This window comes from Haliotis rubra, unplaced genomic scaffold, assembly GCF_003918875.1.
Source record: "Haliotis rubra isolate DU_JTF1 unplaced genomic scaffold, ASM391887v1 Scf1225, whole genome shotgun sequence".
NCBI classification, from domain to species: domain Eukaryota; kingdom Metazoa; phylum Mollusca; class Gastropoda; order Lepetellida; family Haliotidae; genus Haliotis; species Haliotis rubra.
This window is the reverse complement of record NW_025765143.1, coordinates 153,481-179,723: the sequence shown is the minus strand read 5'-3', so window position 1 is coordinate 179,723 and position 26,243 is coordinate 153,481. Positions and strand designations below refer to the sequence as shown.

At 38.3% G+C, this 26,243-nt stretch overlaps 1 protein-coding gene across 1 annotated transcript in view; it reads left to right on the top strand.

Moving 5' to 3' along the window:
• Positions 1-26,243, top strand: part of LOC124265993 (multiple epidermal growth factor-like domains protein 10) — a 109,547-nt gene that overhangs the window by 6,458 nt on the left and 76,846 nt on the right. Inside the window, exons 2-3 of the mRNA XM_046700812.1 lie at positions 12,206-12,421; positions 15,820-16,047. Coding sequence (XP_046556768.1) covers positions 12,244-12,421; positions 15,820-16,047 — 406 coding nt within the window. The 5' untranslated portion in view covers positions 12,206-12,243. The remainder of the gene's footprint in view (positions 1-12,205; positions 12,422-15,819; positions 16,048-26,243) is intronic.

Sequence of the window (26,243 nt, the reverse complement as noted above, 5' to 3'; positions counted from 1 at the left end):
ACATTTTATCATATTCCTTAAATGTAAGCAAAACTGTTATTTTGTTCTTCTTTTAATTTCATATTCCATACCCAGCTAACAATAGTGATATCATTTTATGGTTAGCGATTCGTTTTTATAACAAAATTTAATCTGTGGTAGCGTAGTTATTGTATTTTCCACGTTTTTTTCACTACATGTACTAACTATCAATGTAAAAATACTGTCAATTTAAACATTAACTCCCTCACGGTATACCAAAATGATTTGGAGAAAGGCGTGGCTAAATTGTCTCAGGGTACGCATTTTACCCATCAGGCCAGAATCTTATGATTGAGGGATAGAGTAACCCATTCCCCACTGTATACATTTATCAGTAATTTCTTCAGAGAGCAAGAAATTGGTAATGTCTGCGTTACACCACGTCCCACAAGTGGCTGACAAGCTGATAAGCCACGATTTAACAGTAACATTTTCAAACCGGGTGTAACTGCCGAAATAGCTCATTGTGTTAGTCCATTATTCCGCAGCTACGTGTATCAGTATCCAACTTAAATACTGATGTCAATATGTACACATCGATAGTAGGTATTCCATCTTCATTGTGGGCTTTCGGCTTTTGACTGTATATGTAATCCTCTTAACGAGGATATTTACAAAAAGAATTCATATTTTATTCCACACTTGCAATAAGAGTCAAATCTCATATACCTGCTGCTAATATAAACCTTTAAGATATAGCTCTCATCCAACTTGTATCACCACCTCCTCAGTAAATTGTAAAACCAGAGGTCGATCTGGCATTAACAGCTCTTCATAAATTTACAAACAAAAATGTCATCAACTGATAAGCACATATGCCTCTTTCAAATCTATATTTCCGGACGGATGCAAGGATGGTGACACAGTTGCCTTGTTCCGCTATCATTGGATCTAAAACAGCATCTTCCAGATTACCTGACAACAGTTCCATTTTCACTGCAGAATGAAATGCCATCTTATCACCCCTTATATATACTGAGTCAAAAAAAGAAACTTCACAAAATGTAATTTGAAAAATAATGAATAATTTTTCTCTGATGATACATCTATGTATCCGAAATGGGATCCCTATCTTTCGACTCTAGAAAAACGTTAGCAAAACCCACTCAAACCCATCCATTCGTCGTGCAAATGACGTTAGTGCCAAATCAGGTTTTGCACGTGCAGTCGATCACGTGATCTTCGCATCGAAGTTTTCTTCATATGCACGTGTTTGCATTGGCCTCAAGAATTGAAAAAACACTTTTAAACCACAGTTGTAACGGTACTTGAATTGTCACGATTGTCAAATGTGCAACGTGAACGTGCCGTTGGCATGTTGCAAGCGGGAAGATCAGTTATTGACGTCGCAAGAGCAATGGGATGCAGCCGTCGTACTGTGTATGACTTGCGAGGTCGTCTACAACAAACTGGCACCACTTCTGATCGCCCAAGGTCGGGTCGTCCACGTGTGACGTCACGAGCAGAAGACCGTCAAATCGTCCTACGTCACCTACGTGACAGATTTCTGCCGGCTACACGAACCAGGGTTGAGATGTTTAGAGGTCGACTGTCCTCACAGACCATTCGAAATCGGTTGCGGGCTGCCAGTCTCCATTCTCGACGTCCACCCAATATTGACGCCGTTTCATCAACGACCCAGAAGGACCCAGGAACTGAATCGAGTCGTCTTTAGCGATGAATCCAGGTTTACCCTCAGATTCGTGGACAGCAGGCATAGAGTCTGGAGACGACGTCGTGAACGGTATGCCCAATGTTGTGTACAGGAAGTCGACAGATTCGGGGGCGGAAGTTGGATGGTGTGGGGTGCTTTCTGTGGGGACAACCGTTCCCGACTTCTGGTCATCCGTGGAAACGTCACAGCTGCTGCTTACCGCGACCAGGTGCTCACCCCTGAACTCGTTCCTTTCATGGCGGCTCATGGCCAAGGTCTACAGTTCCAGCATGATAATGCTCGGCACGAAATTTCCTTCAAAACGCTGAAATCAACGTCATGGACTGGCCATCGAGGTCCCCTGACCTTAATCCAATTGAGCACGTTTGGGATGCACTTGGGAGAAGGCTTCGTGGTCTTAGGAACCAACCTCAGAATTTGCAGGAACTTGGCGCTGCCTTGCAAGAGCAATGGCGCAGAATCCCCAACCACATGTTCACAAGCATCAGGCAGTCGATGAGGAGACGGTGTTTGGCAGTGGTGAATGCGCGGGGCGGCCATACACAATATTGAATTGAGAAATTTCGAATTTATATTCTTGTGACTTGACATTCTGTATTCCCATGTTTTGGAACGGCGGTGTAGCCTAATGGAACTGATTATGGCACTGTCAGTGTATCGAGTACATCACACAGATCTCAGCAATGGAATAATAACAATTTAACTATCTTACCATCTCTTGTTCTTTTATAGTGCCCTGAAGAAAGAATGTGAAGTTTCTTTTTTGACACAGTATATATCAAACAGTCTAAATCTCAACAATGCATACTATTTCCAGATTCTCTTTTACGGTCTCAGGCAATTAATCATATGTCATGTGAACATCCACTCTAAATCGAAATTCTCGAATTATACAATAAGCTTGCAACTGACCAATATGACATGGTCAGCCAAGTTGGTTGGAAGCACTATGGCCGATCCTGCTGCAGAGGCAACACTCAACAAATCTGTGACACCACTTCACATCACAGTAATTTTAAACCTACACTTAGAAGCCACATCAAATATCTAATGCAAAACAACTGGGACACCCAAGTAGATATCAATACATTACATCAAACAAAACCAACTATCGGGCACTCCTGCTTGGGCTTTCAGTCCAGATTTGAAGAGGACATGTCGTATTGGTCATTCGAGATACACTCATGAATATTTATTGAAATGGGGATCCTCCATTTTGTGTCCCCTGTGGTGATCACGGTCAAACATGTCCTGCCTGATTGTGTTGATTTTTTTCATCACAAGTGATAAATATTTCAATGTAAAACAATAAAGAACCTTTTTTGTAAAGTTACATCCCATTTGATATTGTGCTTTTTAAAAGAAAAAAGAAGTTGAAGTAGCGTAAATTTATTGTCCCCCTAAAAGGGTACGTAAGGCCAACTTATTCAAAGTATATTCCAGTCTACCTGTATTTTAACTGCAGAATATTTGTCTAATTTTATTCTCTGGCTAAACTTGCAAAATCACAGTTACTGGGGGAAAGGTATAGGGGGCCATGGAGGAAGCAGAGGTACAAGTACCGTAAGTCCTCATGGCTCCTAGCATGATGACCTTACCTTTATTGCTGATGATCTATAGCCCCTTGTTTACTTTTGTATCGTGATGCAATATTCAGATATTGTTTTGTTCTACCACCAGTTTTAAAACATGTTGTGATATTTTGCTAGTTATTATACTGTCTTCCGATGGCAATTATTATGTAACGTAAGAGTACAACTTGTTGAGGTCACAATATGTCTATAACATTGCCGACATGACATTAAAGTTAACTCACTCACTCATTCACCCACTCACTCAAAGCTGAAAGTTAAATGACTGCATTGAAGGGAGTCAGTGTGTTATTTTTCAACACTTGGCGTAAATGATGCATGTTGGGTGAACAACATACTAGGTTAAACAATGGTGAAGAAATAGTGAACGGTTTTCGAGTTCCGTCTTCGAAAAGAGCACTACCACCAATTCCAGCTAACTCAACTTGTTGCCATGGAAATGCCAAAAATATTTTATTCAGAATCTAAAACTACCAAAAGGCACCAGTACACCACCAGACCAATCTATGTGCCAAGTCTAGTTAGTGAAGAAATAATGAACGGTTTTAGAGTTCACCTCCGAAAAGAGCACAACCACCAATTCCTTGTATTAAGTCAAATTTGTTGCCATGGTGCCACGGAAATGCCAAAAATATTTTATTCAGAATTCCAAAACTACCAAAAGGCACCAGTACACCACCTGATCTATCTATGTGCCAAGTTTGAGGAAGAAATAGTGAACGGTTTTAGAGTTCTGTCTGAAAAGGAGCACTACCACCAATTTCAGGCTAAGCCAAACTTGTTGCCATGGAAACGCTAAAAATATTTTATTCAGAATTCCAAAACTACCAAAAGGCACCAGTACACCACCAGATCTATCTATGTGCCAAGTCTAGTGAAGAAATAGTGAACGGTTTTAGAGTTCCGTTCCGAAAAGTGCACTACCACCAATTTGTGCTAAGTCAAACTTGCTGCCACAGAAACGCCAAAAAATATTGTATTCAGAAATCCAAAACTACCAAAAGGCACCAGTACACCACCAGATCTATCTATGTGCCAAGTTTGGTGAAGAAATAGTGAACGGTTTTAGAGTTCTGGCTCCGAAAAGAGACAATGCATCGCACGGGATTTGGACGCGGGATAACGGAGTCCGCCTGAATACCCCCGCAAACGGCATCATGGGGATAACAAACATGGTTCACTTTATTCATGGAAATTCACGTCACTGCTTTAACAGGGAATGTTATATGCTTCCCTGTCTTTATCAGATTCCGGACAGATATGAACCGTCGGATGTAAACATGCATAGTTCGTGGCGTTTCATAAACAGCAAAGAGTACAACGTAACGGGTTGGAAAGCGCTGCATCCTAACTGGTGTAACTTTTAACATGTGTTTGCAAATAAAAAGATATCTTGATTTTCACAATCCTTGAAACCGAAGGTATGAAGGTTTGATAAACTATCCGTATCTGAGAGACAGTTTTTATATATAAGTAGAGCTAAATGTAAAAGTGATCTATAGAAGAGATACGCACGGGATGGAGACTGCAAAAGGTTACTGTAAAACAGTCCCCAACAACTGGTTATGTGAATGTCTTTAACTTATTCTGTCAGACATAATGAATACAGGCACGTGAGCACTTGTTTGTATTTGATGGTACAAACATTCAAAAATTTGAAAATAGCGAGTATAATAATGTGTGTGCCTCTGGAATGAGTAGGGTTATTTTATTTGTTGTTGGTTGTTTAGCGACACACTCTTTTATGTTCCACATATTTTACAGCGGTTTTAAGAAGTCTAGTCTGGACCACAGTCCAGGAAACCGTATTTCGATCAACATGCATATAACTGTGCCTTTAGTTGCCTATGTCGACAAGCAGAAGTAGTGGAAAAGTTAGTAGTTCATGACAACAATATAGTTACTTCCCAAATCCATGATAAACGGTGAAGCGAGCGACTGAACAATGGAAGGGAGGTACTTTGAATGTGCTGTGGAACTGAGGAATCCTCTGTAAACATGAGGTAACAAATGGAAGGTATTGATTTAAGCGGAGGAATGGGAGAGCAGTAGTTCGTCGTCTGCTTAACGGTTAACCGTCTGCTACGGGTTGATAGGAAACAGTTCGTCTGCTTTAGGACAGTCGTCTGCTGGTTTTAGAGACAATTGTGCGCAACGCTAATCAGCGGTTTACATCATTCTACATGCCTGACCAACGCAACTGTGCTGAAACATGTCTTAACTGGTCAATGACATCATTTTCCAAAAATAAATGACATACAAAATGTTAGTCCCTCGCATAGCTAATCATTCATAGCACAGACCGCCTTCAGTGTCGCATCCACCTGCATCAGGTATCGTGTGAGAAAGTAACATTGTGTAAATATGACGAGTGAAAGAACTGGTTTTTCCTCCTGGAAATCAAAAGTTTAGATTCAATAGTGTAAATGCAGCAACTTACAGTCAACTGTTCTAAAGTAGATTTGGCAAAATATTCCATACTGTTTGAAGGTACTGTTTACATACATGAACTGGATGTATTGTAAAACAAATTCGTAATGTTGAAAAGATTATTGTCATGAGTTAATAAATCATGAAACACAGTGAAAACTGGCGAATTCTTAACAAAACTTTACACCAAAACGCATCTGTTGTTGCATGATCATTGTGCAATCTGTCTTTATAAGGTTTGGAGTTGGTTCCCCAAGTTAGTGGAGAAATTCATCTTGATGCAACCACATATATATACATAATATATAGTGAGTGCTTTAAGTGAGTCTAAACTTTTGATGGGTAGAATATTATCATGTTGTTTTAGTGTATCACTGGCCTCATGTTTGTATTACATTGCTAAACATGTTTTCTTTGTAGTGCCTCATATATGTATATATATATATATATATATATATATATATATATATATATATATATATATATCATATCCCCCATAATTCCTACCAATCACCTGATGAAAGAGCAAGCATACACCTGAAAAGGTGTTATTCACAATAAAGAATTGGAAGTTGACATCCAAACATTTTGTATTTTTCTTAGAAAAAAAATGGAACCATGTTTTTATCTGAATCAATACACAATAGTGATTACAACTGGTTTTGGTTCCAACAGTTAACATGCAATTGCCACATAATTACACAAGTCCCCTGCACTAATTGTATCTAAGCAGTTCTTGTATTGTAGTTACAAAGACAATCGAGTCTGTGAATGGCATCTAGAAGTGATACATGATGAGGCAAGAATTTTATGGATGTCAGCTTTATTGTTCATCACAATAATGAAGTTGAAATACATAAAATTCTTGCTTTTACAATGACAATGTAAACTACATGACCAGAAACAGTTTCACAACTATCATGAAAATAATGAGATAGTGAGTTAAGATTTGTCACATCGACAATATTTCAACCATATCGTGGGTAAATCAAAACATAGATTTATAGTAATTTTAAAGTAAATATTAAAAACCTTTCAGCAAAGGACAGTAAAACAACTAGATTTTCACAGATATAAATTTAAAATTAGTAATTAAATCTAAAATATTTTAAATTTACAGTATATAAATGACAATACTACATAAAGACGGGCTATTGACTGCCAACAACTGGAGGTTGATCACCATACTTTGGACCATAGGGACGACATGACAAAATTGACTGACTAAATATACTCTACAAAGTAACAAGAAAGGATAAATTCAATCATGAACAGTTACATTAACACTAATGGTAATGAAATATTATATCACAAACTGTACAACAATGCCACTATAACTATCAGCATGATGATCAGGTATTCAGATAACAGAGAGCTAATAATGCATTTGCAAATATGTTTTGTCTGAAAATATTTTTACTAAGAAATAATAATTTGGGTAATCTATCAATACTAATGGATACCGAGAAATTACAAACGATTTACAATAAATGTGATTTTAGTTGCAGTGTATTACATTCTTACTGAAGTGTCGTAAAATCACACTACAGCTCAAGTGCAAATACAATCACTGTTGACAAGACACGCAGAGTGATCTAACTTTATCTGATCATATTTTAGTGTAAATGCACTAGTTAGATTTGTATGACATCAGCTGCATGTCATAATGCAACAACATCATGGTTAACAATGATTCTGCCAAATACTTGCAGTACATGATAGAGTTTGGTGGTAGAACTACAGCGAAATAATCACGCATGTATATGACAGCATTTTAGAAAAATGTTGCTAATAATGTACATTATTCTAGATTATACTGTCTACACTATTAACAATGAAATATATCCATCATGTCTACATTTGGCACTCACATATTAAATGACCTTCACGATCATAATATGTCTGCCGTGGGCAGCGCTAACGTAAAACTAGCAAACATTACTTAACTCACATTTACCTGTATTACAAGTCTATGAAAACTTGTTATGCATAGTGTTATGTGTGTTGCGGCCTTATCTTGACAGTAAAACAGAGATACATGCCTGAAAACACAAGAGGTATTTGGGTCAACCATTTATGTTCGATGAATCATTGCTGACAAGATGGTCAGTGCAGAAGAACAGATGACACCAAGGGTCTAACCTTGGCGGTCACAGAGAGTTATTTCCCTTAGACGTCTGGTACGGAAACATAACCCAGGTTTGCCCTCAACGAATAAAACACTGACACATTTCGTACACAATATAGATTTTGATGAATGCACTTACAACATATCAAAATTGATAGGTACAACATAACCAATAAAAGACGATGTCGTATTGTCCAGCTGCAAGATCATTCTATTATTCAGTTATTTCAATATAAATTGATGCCTACACGATAAGTTGTTAATAGCCTGAAGGCACGAAAGTCAATCTGGAAAGACTAATATATATTGTTTATATTCAGGGTGTATTTTAATATATTTAGGAGTTGTTAATATGGCGGCTGCTGCTGTTGTAAAAATAGTGCTGTTATTTCGTAATCAAGAAAAATATTGTTCTGGCATAAGCAACGTTACTGCGCCACTATCATTAGATCAATCTGTAAATATATACTGAGTCAAAAAAGAAACATCACAAAATGTAATTTGAAAAATAATGAATAATTTTTCTCTGATGATACATCTATGTATCCGAAATGGGATCCCTATCTTTCGACTCTAGAAAACGTTAGCAAAACCCACTCAAACCCATCCATTCGTCGTGCAAATGACGTTAGTGCCAAATCAGGTTTTGCACGTGCAGTCGATCACGTGATCTTCGCATCGAAGTTTTCTTCATATGCACGTGTTTGCATTGGCCTCAAGAATTGAAAAAACACTTTTAAACCACAGTTCTAACGGTACTTGAAATGCCACGATTGTCAAATGTGCAACGTGAACGTGCCGTTGGCATGTTGCAAGCGGGAAGATCAGTTATTGACGTCGCAAGAGCAATGGGATGCAGCCGTCGTACTGTGTATGACTTGCGAGGTCGTCTACAACAAACTGGCACCACTTCTGATCGCCCAAAGTCGGGTCGTCCACGTGTGACGTCACGAGCAGAAGACCGTCAATCGTCCTACGTCACCTACGTGACAGATTTCTGCCGGCTACACGAACCAGGGCTGAGATGTTTAGAGGTCGACTGTCCTCACAGACCATTCTGAAATCGGTTGCGGGCTGCCAATCTCCATTCCTCGACGTCCATATCGAGGACCAATATTGACGCCGTTTCATCAACGTCAACGTCTGCTGTGGGTCCAACGTCACCTCCGATGGACCCAGAGAGACTGGAATCGAGCCGTCTTTAGCGATGAATCCAGGTTTACCCTCAGATTCGCGGACGGCAGGCATAGAGTCTGAGACGACGTCGTGAACGGTATGCCCAATGTTGTGTACAGGAAGTCGACAGATCTGGGGCGGAAGTTGCACGGTGTGGTGCTTTCTGTGGGAACAACCGTTCCCGACTTCTGGTCATCCGTGGAAACCTCACAGCTGCTGCTTACCGCGACCAGGTGCTCACCCCTGAACTCGTTCCTTTCATGGCGGCTCATGGCCCAGGTCTGCAGTTCCAGCATGATAATGCTCGGCCGCATACCGCGATGTTGACACGAAATTTCCTTCAAAACGCTGGAATCAACGTCATGGACTGGCCATCGGGTCCCCTGACCTTAATCCAATAGAGCACGTTTGGGATGCACTTGGGAGAAGGCTTCGTGGTCTTAGGAACCAACCTCAGAATTTGCAGGAACTTGGCGCTGCCTTGCAAGAGCAATGGCGCAGAATCCCCAACCACGTGTTCACAAGCATCAGGCAGTCGATGAGGAGACGGTGTTTGGCAGTGGTGAATGCGCGGGCGGCCATACACGATATTGAATTGAGAAATTTTGCATTTTTATTCTTGTGACTTGACATTCTGTACACCCATGGTTGGAACGGCGGTGTAGCCTAATGGAACTGATTATGGCACTGTCAGTGTATCGAGTACATCACACAGATCTCAGCAATGAAATAATAACAATTTAACCATCTTACCATCTCTTTGTTCTTTTTATAGTGATTTAGAGGTTTAATGGTGATCGTAAATAATACCCAATAATACCCAATAATATCCTTAACAACGTTAATAAGGGTGCCATTTAACTCTGTGAATTTTATATTTTCGACAAAAATGGATGCAATAAGGTTTTGATTTTGAAAATTTAAATCCACTTTCTAAACTCCCTTTTATTAATTTTATTGAAACAAAGATGCCGTTTCCTTTCAATAGCATTCATGTTTTCGCCATGGCAATTATTATTAAAATCATTATCTAATGAATCACTTAAAACCTTTGAAAGGTCACAGCCCTGTATACATTACATTTACAAAACAATCTTTACATGCATATGTCATTCACAGGAGGAAAGAAAAATCAAGGGTAGCTTACATTGTGCTCTGAGATATATTCTGTTTTAAACAACATGAAGTATTGTTGTTTTTTCTTTTTAATAATGCTGAGATGTGTATAGGTTTGATGGACCAAATAGTATCTCATAATATACAACTTTCTCAGGAAATTATAAGGGCCAAATTAAAAGAAAATAATATATTCATCTTATCTCTGGTTAAGATCACCAAGTCTACAAATTCTATTTTTTTTAGACAGTTTTAAATCTTCCACTTTTGATAAATAAATCATGTGAAGAACATCTTACCCTACTTAACGCTAACATATGTTATATTTGGGATTACACTCTCAGTAAAGCACATGTATAGTATTTTTTGGGGTTGAGTCCCATCCGATTCGAACCCACAGCCTCAGAGTCAGGCGCCCAATCGCCAGCACACAAAGTCAGACGCCTAGACTGCTCAACCACCGTGGCTTCCACAAAATTGAAATCGGACAACTGGTAGTCTAGACTGCGGACTTTGTGCACCCTCTGATAAGTGTTAATTGGCACGGCTCCCACGGCCGAAAGCTATAAAATACACAATGTCATTTTAGAAAGTGGTCATAGTGAGAGAGTGTAATCCTAAATATAACATATGTTACATTTGACCACTTCCTAACATGGTGTTGTGTATTACTTAACGCTATCCTGAACGTTTTTACGCTTACACATGAAATATACATTTCTGCATCTAAAGTACATTTAAACATCTTATGATAAAACATTTACTGAAAGTGATACCTTTTCAAACCATTCTTGCAAATAGATATCTTTTAATAATCTTGATAGTTCTAAAATATACTTATCGTCAGAGTTAACATACTGATAGTTCCACAGAAAACCAAAACCCTTTGAGAGTAGAAAAGAGGAGAAACCCAATTTGTGTGTCCATTTTTATCGAATGGCATCATATTGTAACATATCTTTGGTAGCCTATAAGGAGGCACCTTCAATAATTTTACCCAGTATTTTATAGCTCTGATATTTGTAAATAAGTGCATCAGATATCTACCACATTCTCCATACACCATTGTATTCATCGTGCTAGATGCAATACCAAGGCATTTTATATGCTTTCAATTGAACTCTTTCGATATTATTGTTATAATTCAAACCCCTGATTTCAGCTCCATACAATACAATTACCTTAATTTTGGCATCGAGTATTTAAAGTATGAACTTATATTTATGTTTCCAAGTACATTTAATTGTTTAAAGATACCAATCATGACCTTTTGTGCTTGCTAGCAGCAACATGTGTTGTCCAAGATAAACACTTACTGAAAACATTCCAAATATTTGTCCGAACTGGAGCATTCTAATTCTTTACCTTCATACAACCATTTCTCGTTTTTTTAAATAAACGTCCACACAGATTTCAATATGGTGGGAAAATTGTCACTTCCACAGAGGTCATTGTGAACAGACTATTCAAATTCCTCCAGTACTTTACCTTTTTCTATTGCTTATTACTGTGATTATTACCCAAAGCAGATTTTTGGCCATTTAGACCTCCGCAAGAGGAGTTGGTCATAAAGTGCCTGAAGATCAGATTGTTGAAGACAAATCAACGGTAGAATGCACAATGAACAAAATGTGAAAACAACAGCACTGCAAATGACGCTCCAGATGCTTTGTCACCTGGGAAAGAAAAGTATAGGTATAGGTTGTAATGTCGTAAATCAAATTTATCAGTGGATTCGAGTAAAGTTTCTTGTACACAAAGATAAGGTTTTACATCCTGAATTATTAGCTGAAAATCATTAAAATTGTTCCGAAGAGCACTGAAGTTCCATTTGTTTTTCCTTGATCAGTATGGACATACCACTGAACGCACATTGATACTTCTCATCACGTTTGCAGAGACGGCCTCTTGTTTCAACCTCTATTGCCTCGAGGCCTACATTGTAAACGGTACCGGTGAAAACTGAAAATATGCGTCTTGTATATACATAACAAACGCCAGATGATCACGATGTCATCATTATCAACTGTTATCATTCTTAATGTAGGCCTGTGTTCTCTTTATCAGGTACTGGCTCAAACGTTGCCCTGAACAAACCCGCATGGATGAGTTCAACCTTGAACGACAAGCATTCCGCCAGTAGAGGTGTCGATGGAGACACAAGGGCTCACGATCCTAGATATGTAGTCCACACCACTGAATGGCTGCCTACCGCCTGGTGGAAGGTGGATCTGAAGACACCAGTAGAATCAGCACTGGTTATACTGTACTTCAGGACAGACTGTAAGTATAGACTCATTTACATAATACGCATTTATCTTAAAAAACAGAATTAGTTAAGGGAAACATGTTGAAAACCATATGTAGGCTATTTCCTGGAACCATGCATTACAACCCATATTGATGTGAACCCGTGAAGATCAGCGTTATAATTGGTCTGCAGGAACTCATGCTTATTGTAAGGGGCGACTAACGGGACCCGGTCGTCAGGCTCACTGACTTGGTTGACATATGTCATTGTATCCCAGTTGCGTAGAGCGATGCTTATGCTATTGATCACTAGATTCTGGTCCCGGTGATTTATTTACAGACCGCCACCATAGAGCTGGATTTTATTGAGTGCGATGTTAAACAACGCCAAACCATAGAGCTTGATGTCAACGTCTTACTGAGTGCGGTGTTTCACTTCATGCAGTATACCATCAGCTTATGATTATTGCGTTTACATTTTCCAGTTGCTGATATTATGTTAAGGTGCGTCATAGCAGCTTTCAAACTAAGTTTTTCATTCAAGTTTGATGTTATTCAGGATACCTTACGTAAGATATTCATTGTGAATTTACAAGAATGACACGTCGCTTGTCAACATCTTGCTAACCCATGCCGTAACCTTTTACATTGAGATTTCTCACCACCTTACACAGTGTTGCAACTTACTTTAAGGGTAGTTGTAGTTTCTACTAGCAGAGCAAAACATTCTTATACATTTTGTCTCACATATATGTAACATAACTGATTTTAATGTTTGTCAGGCACCTACTCGCCAGCACACAAAGTCAGCCTTCTAACCCCGCTCAACCACCGCGGCTTCCACAAATACAGAGTGAGTGAGCTAAAATTTAAAGTCACATCGGCAATATTTCAGCCATATCGTGACTAAAACAAGTTTTTAACTTCATCATAAATACATATAACTCACTAAAAGCCTCAAAGAAGGACAACGAACCAACTAGAATATCACAGACTCAAATAAACTCTAAAACTGGATTTCAAATAAGGACAATACAATATAACAAAACGGGCTATAGATCGCCAACAACCGAAGGCAGATCACCATACTAGGAACCATAGGGACTTACAGTACCTTTGCTACCTGCATGGACCCTAGCTGGATTTATACCATCCCTTCAGCCGCTGGCGATTGTAGAAAAATAAAATTTCAAATCACACAAATACTAGTTGAAATGTACTTTGAAGGTTTGGACTTACATATCCTCGCAGGATGACAATGATTTTACAGTACTTTAACCCCCTTTGAGGAAACAGCCACTAACAAACTCAGATGATAATCTCAAATACCAATAATACAACATTAATCTATCTATTTACAAAACTGATTTCAAGATTTATGCGACAATTCTGTTTCTGTTTAGAAACTCAATAATCGAATGATAATTTACATTATTGAAAAGATCTTTGACCGTTTTAACACTAGTGATTTATCCCTTGTGATGGAAAAAATCAACAGAGTCAAGCAGGACATGATTGACCGTGATTCTCTCATCACAAGGGATACAATACGGAGGATCCTCACCTTTAATAGATAGTCGTGTGTATATCTAGTGTGGCCAATGCGACATCGTCGTATGATGACCTCTTCAAATCTGGACTGACAACCCAAGTAGGTGTAAGCAATATAGGGTTTTATTTCATGTCATTTATTTATACCTACTTGGGTGTCCCTTTTTCTTGCATCAGATCACGAATATAAGATCTGATGTTAGCTTTATGATCAGAGTGTGGAATAAGAAGTGGTGTCACAGATTTGTTGAGTGCTGCCTTAGGGACCGTTCATAACTGATGACTAGAGGGAATGATGATGATTTTAAGGGGGGTTATCCAATTTGTTCTGGGGAGCTGGGGCATCAATTTTGTACACACGTACTAGCAATTTTGTACATATAATTATGTTTAAAATTATGCTTAGAAATTATAGGAAGGAGGGGGTCTTTAATTTTGTACATGACATACGGGGTCACTTATTTTGTACATAGATTTTAGTGTGTGTGTGTGTGGGGACATTCACATTGTACATGCTTCCCAATAAAAATCATCAACCCCTAGCCATAAATTATGAACGGTCCCTTAGCCACAAAAATTGAAGTCGGACAGGTGAAAGTCTAGACCATGAACTTTGTGTAACCCTCTGATAAGTGTTAATTGACTTATTAGGTGAATAAAGTCGGTCCAGCAATAGCTTACCCTTTTGTCAGCTGTCAGCTAGCCAGGAACAGGATTGACCCGGTATTATCAATCAGTTGGTTGATTTGACTTTTGATTTTAAAGGCTATTTTCCTTTAGTACGTCCCAAACTGGTTAGGCAATAAATCTATGATTTTTAATGTGAAATATTTCAGTTGTCAAGGGTCGTATACCCAGAAGGGTACTGTAACATTGCATACTAGGCAATGTCCATATCCTTCCCAAGTTAGTTATTCATTCCAATACGCTACAGCTACATATCATGTGTTAATATGATGGAATGTGCCCTATAAGTATCTTCAGTGCTGCCAGTTGATAATCACTGGCTAGATCATTGTCAATGATGCTCGACAACTATGCTTGTCATGGGAGGTTGTTGGCTGATTTGGCTGAGTCAGGTTACCGTATCCCAGTTGGAAGATCAATGCCCGTGATGTCAATCACTGGATCATCAAGTCCACGTTGATGCTCTTGATGTCAGTCACTGCATATTTACAGATGTATCCACGAATGGTGACATAGTTGCCAGCACCACCGTCATTGCATCAGAAACTGTCTCAACTAAATCATCTAAACTCTGTTTTCACTACATAACCATTTGTCATTTTAACAACTCTTAAATATGACAGCAAACAGTCAATATTGATGCAGTTCGTAGCATTTTCATATATCTGTCAATTACACATCACGTTCACGTCCACCTTTAATTGAAATTTTAATGAACTTTGAACAGAATTAACTGGACAATATGGCATTTTGTTGGTTACCCAGCCATGTTGGAACTATTGGTGATACACTGCAGCTCAATCAGCACTCAACAAATCTGTCATACCACTTCAAATGACGCCACTCACTCTATGTTACCGTCGTTCGTGTGTGAAGGAACATTTAACATATTCATTGGTGGAAAATATATAGCTGGGTACCATTATGAAACAGCCGGTGAATTCCACACAAAAAAAGCACACCAAACAATTCACGGAAAGACAAACGTCTCTGCACCTCGTTGCAGTATAGTACTAACGTTAACCAAAATACATAGTGTCAAACAATTTTTGGAATTACTCAAGGGCACTGTATTACCTGGTATGTAAAATGTGAGTTTCTATGCCGTACTTGTTAGTTACCGTCACTAGTATTTGTGGTTATTTTGATTGAGAAGCACTCCATTGAGTTCTGTGTATCTCTACATGTTTCAGTCAGGTATAGACGTAATGGCGTGCAGCTCTACACATCTGAAACAAATTCGACTGATCCCAAAGAAGGAAATCTATGCCATACTGTAACAGGATATCCTGACGGTACAGACATCGATGACGTACTGCATGTGGTCTGTCGTGGGACCTGGCGCTACCTGACTGTCTTCTCAGAGACTGATAATGATCACAATGGAGTTATATTAGACTTTGCTGAAGTCCAGGTGTGGAGTAAGTATGGTCTTGTGTGTGAAGTAGTAACTATACTGAAAAAACTTTCATTGAAGACCAACTATCATATTGTGACACTTATAAAAAAAACACACTATCAATATCTTTATATTAAGTTATAATAATTATATATCACGCCTTTCAATTCTGTTCTTTTGATCTAAGTACTCTTTTTCCCCCCATTTCTATGTGAAGTTTGAAGTGAGTTAATATTTAACGTCACATCGGCAATATTTCAGCCATATCGTGACGGAAACATATTTGACATTGACATGGAACATGTGGACATTTTATAAACCTGTCGACAAAGGGCAGTAAAACAACTAGAATATCACAATTAGAATTAAAACTAGCGTGGAAAGTTCAAACTAATAGTACTATTTGGACAATAAAATATAAAAACAGGCTATATATCGCCAACAACTGAAGGTAGATCACCATACTAGGGACAATGGGGACTTACAGTACATTTGCTTCCTGCATGGACCCTAGTTGGATTTACACCATCCCTTGAGCTATTAGCAATTTTAGATAATCTAGTCTAACAAAGACACATATTCTACGATTAAAACAGTGGACAGTTTTAATATACTTTGAATGTTTTGGGACTTACGTACCCTCTCGGGAGGGCAATAATTTGACAATACTTTACCCCCCTTTGCAACCTGCAGGGACCCTAGTTGGATTCACACCATCCCTTCAGCTGGTGGCGATTGTAAGAAAAGTTAGCCAAAATTAAAATAACAAGAATACTACGTTTAAAAATCCTGGTAAGTTTTAATTGACTTTAAAAGTTTTGGGACTTACGTACCCTCTCAGGAGGACCATAATTTTACAATCCTTCAACCCCCTTTGAGGGTACAGCCACTAGCCATCCCAGCTACTAATCCAAGCAACCAATAATAAAATACTTATCTATTTACAAACGATTTTTAAAAAATTATCTAGCAATTCTATTTCTTTTAAACGTTCAAGGATTAAATGATAATTTACATTAAAAAGATCCTTCACTGTTTTAACATTGAACTATTTATACCTTGTGACGGAAAAAATCAATACAGTCAAGCAGGACATGCTTGATGTGAAGTGTGAAAGTACACACAACCAGTATCACACCTGATGGCTTGAATATATTCAGTTTAGCTCCTGGAGCCATGTATACTCAAGAAAAACAATCTTATCCAAATGCACAAATCAGTTATATATTATGCACCGCAACAGAGTGCAAAATGCTCATCATACAATATTTGAATTAGACACGATTTCTACGATGCTTTAGTCTACCGTGATCTATATCACAGTTTGAAAATAAAACCAACCAATATTCCAGCTATATGGCGGCGGTCTGTAAATAATTGAGTCTGAACCAGACAACCCAGTGATCAAGAGCATGAGCATGGATCTGCGCCATTGGGAACCGATGATATGTGTCAACCAAGCCAGCTAGCCTGACCACCATATCCCGTTAGTCACCTCTTACAACAAGCATGGGTTACTGAATGTTCATTCTAACCCGGACCTTCACGGGTTGATGATCCCTGTGTTTTCAAAACGATTAGGCTTTTTCTGCCGAGAGCACATACCATTCACCCGACGTTCCTGTCCTACACCACTCAGCAACACGACTGCCATATGACGGCAGCATGTAAACTATACCAAACAATCAAAACAATGTTGAACCAGAAAATCAGACTGTTAATTTAGCGTCAGAAAACACCAGCATTTCTGTTCATCCTGTTTCTGAAAAAAAAAAACAACATGATCTAAAACGAATTGGAATTGGAATTTTGAATTTCTTGCTTTTCGATGTTGCAGGATTCCTGGTTTCTTTAATATTAAATTTCCCACACAGTTTTACGTTAGACTTTGCTGTGGTTACTGAGTACTGGCTTACCGGATAATGATTATATATACATTAAAAGCCGTTTTTTGACACCATAATATTGGTGCGGTCATAGTTTATGGACTGTATTGACTGTGGCCCTATCGCCGGGGTGGTGGATCTATCTCTCACTTTTTTCAGTGGTCGACAAGCTATGTGCCCTAGAACAGCTTTTCAGAACACATCCATGTCCTCTTAAGATCCATTTATAAAATAATTGCATTCTCTGATTTTTTAAGAATTAGGCTCAGGTTTATTTTAATAATTCGTTGAATGTTAGACGACGATTAAGAATGTCAACGTGACCGAGAGCATGCGTTATGATCGGAATATGACTGCCTTTCGGACGTACCAGAAAGAGATTCTGCAGTTTCAGAAGACATTGCAAAAGTGTAGTTTGTTTCACAGCTTGTTGATGATTGGGATACTTTATTGCTTGATGGTGTTTTGATGGTGTTTTAGTATCAGATCTTTGGACAAGTTTGTTTGCATCAGAAAACCTTATGTTTTGGTAAATTTGATTTTGTTAAAGTTGGTGCATGAATATTTGTGATTAAATTATTAGATTCTAAGTACCGTGTTAATCTCTTGTTGATTATGCATTTCATGCTTTTGAAAACACAACGCGTCAATGAAAGAATGAGTCTTTAATTTGAGGCATCGGTATGATCACATCCACACTTTGGTATGGGTACAACATTGACATCATGCCAGGATGAAGGACATTTTCCAGACATCCAGATTTCATCAAATATACTTAATAAAGTTTTTGAAGATAATTCTGGTAAATGTATCAGGAGCTGATAATGTATGTCATCAGTTCCTGGAGCGGTATCGTGAACCTGTTCAAGAGCAGTGTGGTGTTCATAAATAGAAAATATTTCATTATAATTGCCTGCATTATCGGAATTAGAATTGATGGGTTTCGTTTCCTGCTGTACTTTATATTTCTGAAATTTAGGAACATAGCTGAGGAAGAATATTTAGCAAGCGTTTCATCCAGTTTATTCACAATATCTGATCCATCAGTTAAAAATTAGTCTTCGTGTTTAATAAGGCCTATTGGATTGCGACGTAAATACTGTTCAACCTTTTCCCGGGCCTTCCAAGCTTGTCTACATTCTGCAGTCAGCCATGGCTTACGTATGTGAGGATTTGCAGAGGACTTTGGAACACATTCATCAGCTATTTTTTAGGCACGTTAGAGAAGAGTATATTTTCACGATCTATTCCATACAAAAGCCCAATTAGCTTTAGCAAAGTTCCATCGTGATGATGGAGGATCATCAGATGATGTCACAGATTTCAATTTGGTGGGAAAATGGTCACTTCCACAGAGGTCAACGTGAACTGACCATTCAAATTCACTCAGCAACTGAGAATCCACAACTCAGACAAGAGTAAGCTCCAATACGTGCATGTCGACATCTATTTAAACCATCATTTAATATGCATAAATCGGTGTTTAAGAAGAATTCCTCTTGTGCTTTACGTTTTCTATTGCTGTGACTACTACACCAAAGCAGGTTGTGAACATTTAGATCTCCCATAATAACGCAAGGTTTGGGGAGTTGGTCATAAGGTGATGAAGATCAGACTGTTAAAGACAAGTCGACTGTGGAAGTACACATTTAATGTCATACGAACTGAAATAGCGGGGTACTGAGAGGTACGGCACTGCAAATGACGCCCTGCCTCACCGAAACAGACGATTCTCCAGTTGCTTTGTCACCTGGGGAGCAAAAGCAGTGGTATGAGTTGTACCGTCGTAAATCAGATTTATCAGTTGGCTTAGGAAAAGTTTCCTGTAAACGAAGAGCAGATGGTGTTACATCTTAAATTATTAGCTGAAAACCATTAAAATTGTTACATTTAAATATAACTGACCTGTTTGAACATACCACTGAAAACACTTTGATACTTCTCGTCACGTTTGCAGAGGTGACCACGTATTTCAACCTGTATCGTTTTGAGGGGCTACATTGTGAACGATACCAGTGAGAACTGAAAATATGGGTCTTGTATATACATACAATTACTAGCATATGCCAGATGTTCCTGTTGTCATCATTACCAGCTGTTATCATTCTTTGTGTAGATTTATGTTCTCATTTATCAGTTGCTGGTTCAAACGTTGCCCTGAACAAACCAGCAAGGATGAGTTCAATCTACAACGGAAACTATCCCGCCAGTAGGGCTGTTGATGGAAACACAGGAGCCTATTTCTTTTTTGTCCACACCGCAGAAGGGCTAACTAGCGCCTGGTGGAAGGTGGATCTGCAGACACCAGTGCAATCAGCAGAGGTTATCCTGTACTTCAGAACAAGCTGTAAGTTCAGACTCAATTACAGAATACACATTAATCATATATTGATGTAAACAAGCTGCCGATTACTGGGTTTACATTTCTCAACTGCTGATATTCTTATGAGGTTTGTCTTAGCAGCTTTCCGATTACGCTTTTCATTCAAGGTAATGCTTTTACAACAACGATGTTAACGTCTGTTAACATCTTGCTGTCCCATGGCGTAAATTGTACATTTTGACTTGCCACCACTTTACAGTGTTGCAAACTATTTTAAGGGTAGTTGTAGTTTCAACCAACAGAGGAGAACAGTCTTTCACATTTTTGTCTCACATATATGTAACATAACGGATTTTTACTGATTTGGCATTTAGAAATCTCACATTTTATGTTTTCTTGGTCTGTCCAGCAGAAGATAGCTTTCTACGATATAATCAATTACGGGTGACGGGACTTTAGCCAGTGTTAATTAATTGTCAAATCAAGGCCACGATATGTCAGATTTAGGTAATCTATCCATGTATGTACTTGTTGGAACGCTACATTACCGTCTTACGTGTCATTATTTATCCCCTGTGTCAGGGTTGCGCCAGGGTATAGGATGGAGCTTAGTGGATGGATAAACTCAGTACATGAATAACTTACCAGTTAGGCAGGTACAGGATTGGCCCGGTATTATCCATCGGCTGGTCGATTTGACTTTTGATAAGAACCTTTTTCAGTTAGAACCTTACAAGCTGGTTATGCAATAAATCTTGAATTTTTAATGTGAAATATTTTCAGGTGCCTCGACCTATACCCAGAAGGCTATATTCATTTGTATTGTGTTAATATGATAGAGAATGTAGCCGAAGCCGAATGTATTTTTTGTGCATTTTAAGTTATTTTTATATAGGCGGTGTCTGATTCCGCAAAGAGATTGTTTGAGGGGTGGGGCTGGGGTGGTGGTGGTGGTTTGAAGTATTGTAAAACAATTGTTCCCCATGAGAGATAAGATCATGTTGTTCGAAATACTTATATATACTCGTTTTCAATCCTAAAATCCGTGGTTATTGCTATTGTGGGCTAAGTATACTATCGATCACCGGCGGCTAGAGAATAGGTGTAAATCCTGCTGAGGTGTCATGTATGCAGCAGAGGTCCGTAAGTCCCCATAACACCAAGTATGGTTAACTCACATTAGTTGCTAGTGATCTATGGCTCGTTTTTATAAGTGTATTGTTACGTATAATAATATCGTTTATTGTATTATGCAAGTGTAAATTTCTTTTTATTTTGTTATCGTTATATAGTCCTGTTGTTCTACTGTCCTTTATTGAGTGCAACAGTATACGCAATTTCAGTATAATTATATCTATCATCAAAGTAGAAATGATTACATTTACGTAATGGCTGACATACTGCCGATGTGACTTAAAACATGAAGTCACTCACTCTCTCTTACAGTTGTACTTTTCTGAAGGGACATTTCACATCTTCATTAGTGGAAAATATATAGCTGGATAACATGTCTCAAAGAACCGGTGAATGCCACTGAGCAAATTCAAAGGATGTTCACCAAACCCACAACGAAAACACAAACGTCTCTGCACCTCGTTGCAGAACAGTACTGACGTTAACCAAAACTAAAACAATTGTTTGAGTGAGTGAGTGAGTAAGTTAATATTTAACGTCACATCGGCAATATCTCAGCCATATCGTGACGAAAACAATCTATGCAATAAATAATGAAAATACTTTGAAAATTAAAACCTGTCAACGATGGACAGTAAAATACTAGAGAATCACAGCTATGAATATAAAACTAGAGAGCAAAGCTAAAACATTCCAATTATTGAAGACAATACAGTATAAAAGATGGATTATAGATCGCCAACAACTGAAGGTAGATCACCATACTAGGAACCATGGGGACTTACATTACTTTTGCTACCTGCATGGACCCTAGCTGGATTTACACCATTCCTTCAGCCGATGGCGATTATAGGAAACTTTAGCCGGCAGTTAAAAGAACAAAGATACTACGTTTAAAATATATGGTAAATTTACATTTTACTTTGAAAGTCTTGGGACTAAAACAATTGTTTGAAATACTCAAGGGCGCTGCTGAAACATCGGATATGTATAATGTGACAAAACTTTATGTGCCATAGTTGTAATCTTGGTTATGTTGCAATGATTGAGATGCAATGCATTGAGTTCTCCGTATCTCTATTTATTTCAGACATTACTAGACGTAATGGCGTGCAGCTCTACACATCTGAAATAAATTCAGCTGGTCCGAAAGAAGGAAATCTATGCCACACTGTAACAGGGCGTCCTGACGGTACAGACATCCCTCATGTACTGAATGTGAACTGTTCTGGGACCTGGCGCTACCTGACTGTCTACACAGAGACTGATAATGATGGAAATGGCGCTATGTTAGACTTTACTGAAGTGCAGGTGTGGAGTAAGTATCCACTCATGCGTGAAGCAATAAGTATGTTGAAGAAACTTCTCTGCGGACTAACTTACATATTGTGACACTTAAAAATAAACTAACTGTTAATATCTTATCCGCCCTGTAATTATATAGCAAGCATTTCAATTCTTTTCTTTTGGTCTTAGTATTTCTTATTTACCCCATTTCTATGTGCAGTTGGAAAGTATACTCAAACAGTATTACACCTGATGCTTTGAACATGATGGGCTAATTCTTGGGGTGCCAATGGGCCACTTATCGTCCAATATTCACAAATCAGTTATGTGTTATGCAACGCTACAGAGTGCAAAATGCAGTCACCAAGTAGTGTTGGTCCGTTTGAGAGGCATTCTAAAAGTTGCAAGTAATAGGAATGGCACGTCTTTATGGATGATCAACTTCTTTATTGTATGGTTGCAACGTTTCGGTATAGATACTTGTACGGTTTTCAAGCATGAGGAAAACGGTATAAGTATCTATACTGAAACGTCGCTTGTATGTAGTATTGTGATGAAGTTCATTACTGAACTCCTCAATATTTTTCCAAAATATTTGAATTTGACACGGTTTGACACGCATATTGCATTCAATTTGATAAAACTTCATTTACTCTCGTTAGATACCATTAAGTGTATTTTCCAGTTGTGCATCAAAGTGTAAGTGTATTTCGTTCGTTAAGAAGGGTTGGATTCCCAATTGGGTACAATGTGAAGTTCATATTTGGTGGAATATTGCTAAAAGCTGAGGAAAACTCACTCACTCACTTTTATTTTAAAATGGTTCAATCAGGTTAAAAAACATCCAGTCTGTTCCACTTTGGAAGAATGAAATCGGACTGTTTGCAATATTGGCGTTACACAGAATCCAAGCATTAAGGAGCTTCAGTCGGTGTAAGTTTGGCGAACGGATTTGTTGCAGTCCTGAAAAATCCGTTAACAGACTGATGTATAGCGAATATTTATTTTATCAGTAGTTACCTTTTTTGTGAAAAGAAAGCGGACGCAATAAGCCAACAAGTCGGAAGATCCACTGGCTGCTATAGTTCTACAGATAAAGGTTAACGTTCTTGTTTGAGGTATTACGTTCCAGACATAGCACGAAAAATGCTAAAGACAGCAAGGCATTGTGATTAAAACAAAATATTCGCAGAACGCATCTGTTGTGAAAATGTATTATTTTCGACGGAGGTGAAGGTTGATATCCAAATTGAATCAACACAAATAAATCCAGTCAACCTTGTAAGATCCGTAGCATCCTTCATAAGGAGGACAATACATTTTCTGGTCTAGCTGACATACATGTACATGTACCTATCAACAATACACATATTCGATAAATATACTAGCCACATAAAGAAACTGTGCACACAGAAAATGCCTTCAGAATTGGAATACAACACAGCAAAAACGAAATGATGTAGGCACTTTATAAGCTGAAGTATCGGACCTCAAGAAAATGTCAAAAGAACATGAACAATATCCGTAACGATGACGTCAGAAGTTCAAAATCGAGTAGGGGGTCACACGACGATGTCACAAGTCAATAACGGGTATGACCACCGTGTGCGTGGAGCACAGTAGTGCATCGACGACGCATAGAGGCAATACCAAATGAGCATTGAAGGCCTGGGGAATGATCTGGGACATGGTCACTGCTGTCTAGAACCTGTGTCTGAGATGAGTCACCCGAATCCATCTGTCCTGTCTTGGCGTCGTTACGTCGGGAACGCCCAGAACGTGGGTGGTCACTGTTTCGATAACGCCTGACCAATGCAGATATTGTGTTACGATGGCATTGGAAAAGGTGCTGCTACCTGTTGTTGGCTCATTCCTGCTCGAACCATTTCAATGGCTTCATGACGTTGAGCAGATGTTAATATTGGCATGATGTGCATGCGACTTTGTGAATTTGTGAACGTTTGAATGACCAAAGATCAAGCTTTCGACAGTGACAGCAATTTCAGAGTTTCACATGTTGTGTGCAGCTGCACGTGCAGTAACACATTGCAAGGTCATAGTCCACCGTCAATGATGTCACGTCGCATGGCACGTGCATGAGCGTTTAATTGTCTCCAATACTTGCTATGTTCACAAATGTGTTTATGTATGAAGACGCTGTGTGCCTATGTGTATATTTTCTTTATGTGGCCAGTATAAACTGTAGTTCAGATTTTTGGAAACTAGTGAGTAGTTTAAGTTAAGATATACTGACACATCGGCAATATTTCATGACTAAAAAAATTCTACACAAATTACACATTTCGAACAAAACAAACTGTCAGCAAAGGACAATAAAATAACTAGATTATCAGAGTTATAGATCTAAAACTAGTATGTAATCATTAAAATGTGACGATACATTCTTAAGTTTGGCCACCATATTAGGGATTTCAAACTAGTGAATAATTTCAGTTCTGAGTATTGTTGTCAACTAACAATAATAGTTTTGGTCGTTAAATGAACGTTTTGACTGAACACCCTAAATACGCCTGTTGTGCATTGTGCATGTTATTTTTCTTTCAGCTTAAGTTGCATCGCCAACGATTTCTATTATGAGAGTGAGTTAATATCTAACGTCTAATCGGTAATATTTCAGTCATACCGTAACGAGAACAAATTTGACGTTGACAAATAATATGTATATATCACAAAACCTGTCGTAAAACAACTAGACTATCACACTAGCATGTAAAGTTCAAACTTATGGCACTATTTGGACAATACAGAATATAAAAACAGGCTATAGATCGCCAACAACTGAAGGTAGATCACCATACTAGGAACGATGGGGACTTAAAATACTTTTGCTACCTGCATGGACCGTAGCTGGATTTACACTATCCCCTCAGCAGCTAGCGATGGTACTCGAATTTAGCCGTCACTTACATGACGTCCTTCATAGCAATATTTAACTAGATAAAACTTGTTTGTCAATTAATTCAATTTCCATGAAAAATTCAATGGTTAAACGATTAAAAAAGTGGTTGAAATAATTTACTTCGAATGCTTTGGGACTTACTTTCTATTATTCATAGTTAATTATGTCCTAAGAATATGACTGTACACTCGTTTTATCAAATATTCCGATTATCAAGTTACACAATAACAATTACACGTGACACCATTTTTAACTGTGCTCGTTACAACAGCACCATGTTCTTGAGTACCAACTGACAGCTCAGCTTTCACTTACATACATTTTGAAAATATAGTTTGCTTTTAAGGTGGCAACGAGTCTTATGAACAGTTATTCATGACAAATCCGACAAATGCCACTTCGTTTTACCAGTCTGCAGGAAAATGAAACTCAAACTCAGCGTATAATTATTCAAGAAATATTCGAATCGAAATAGGTGGCTCCTGTGGATTATGTTTATAATCATCTGGAATAAAATGTGTTGTGTGATAGTATTTGAAATTAGACAATATCATACACCGTGACTAATAATATCGGACCTTATGGTAAATTCGCGTAATACAGTACTCTGTACGGCTGATTTTGTGAAAATGTGCTGGTAGATTACAATTGCTAAAATGTTATTTTAA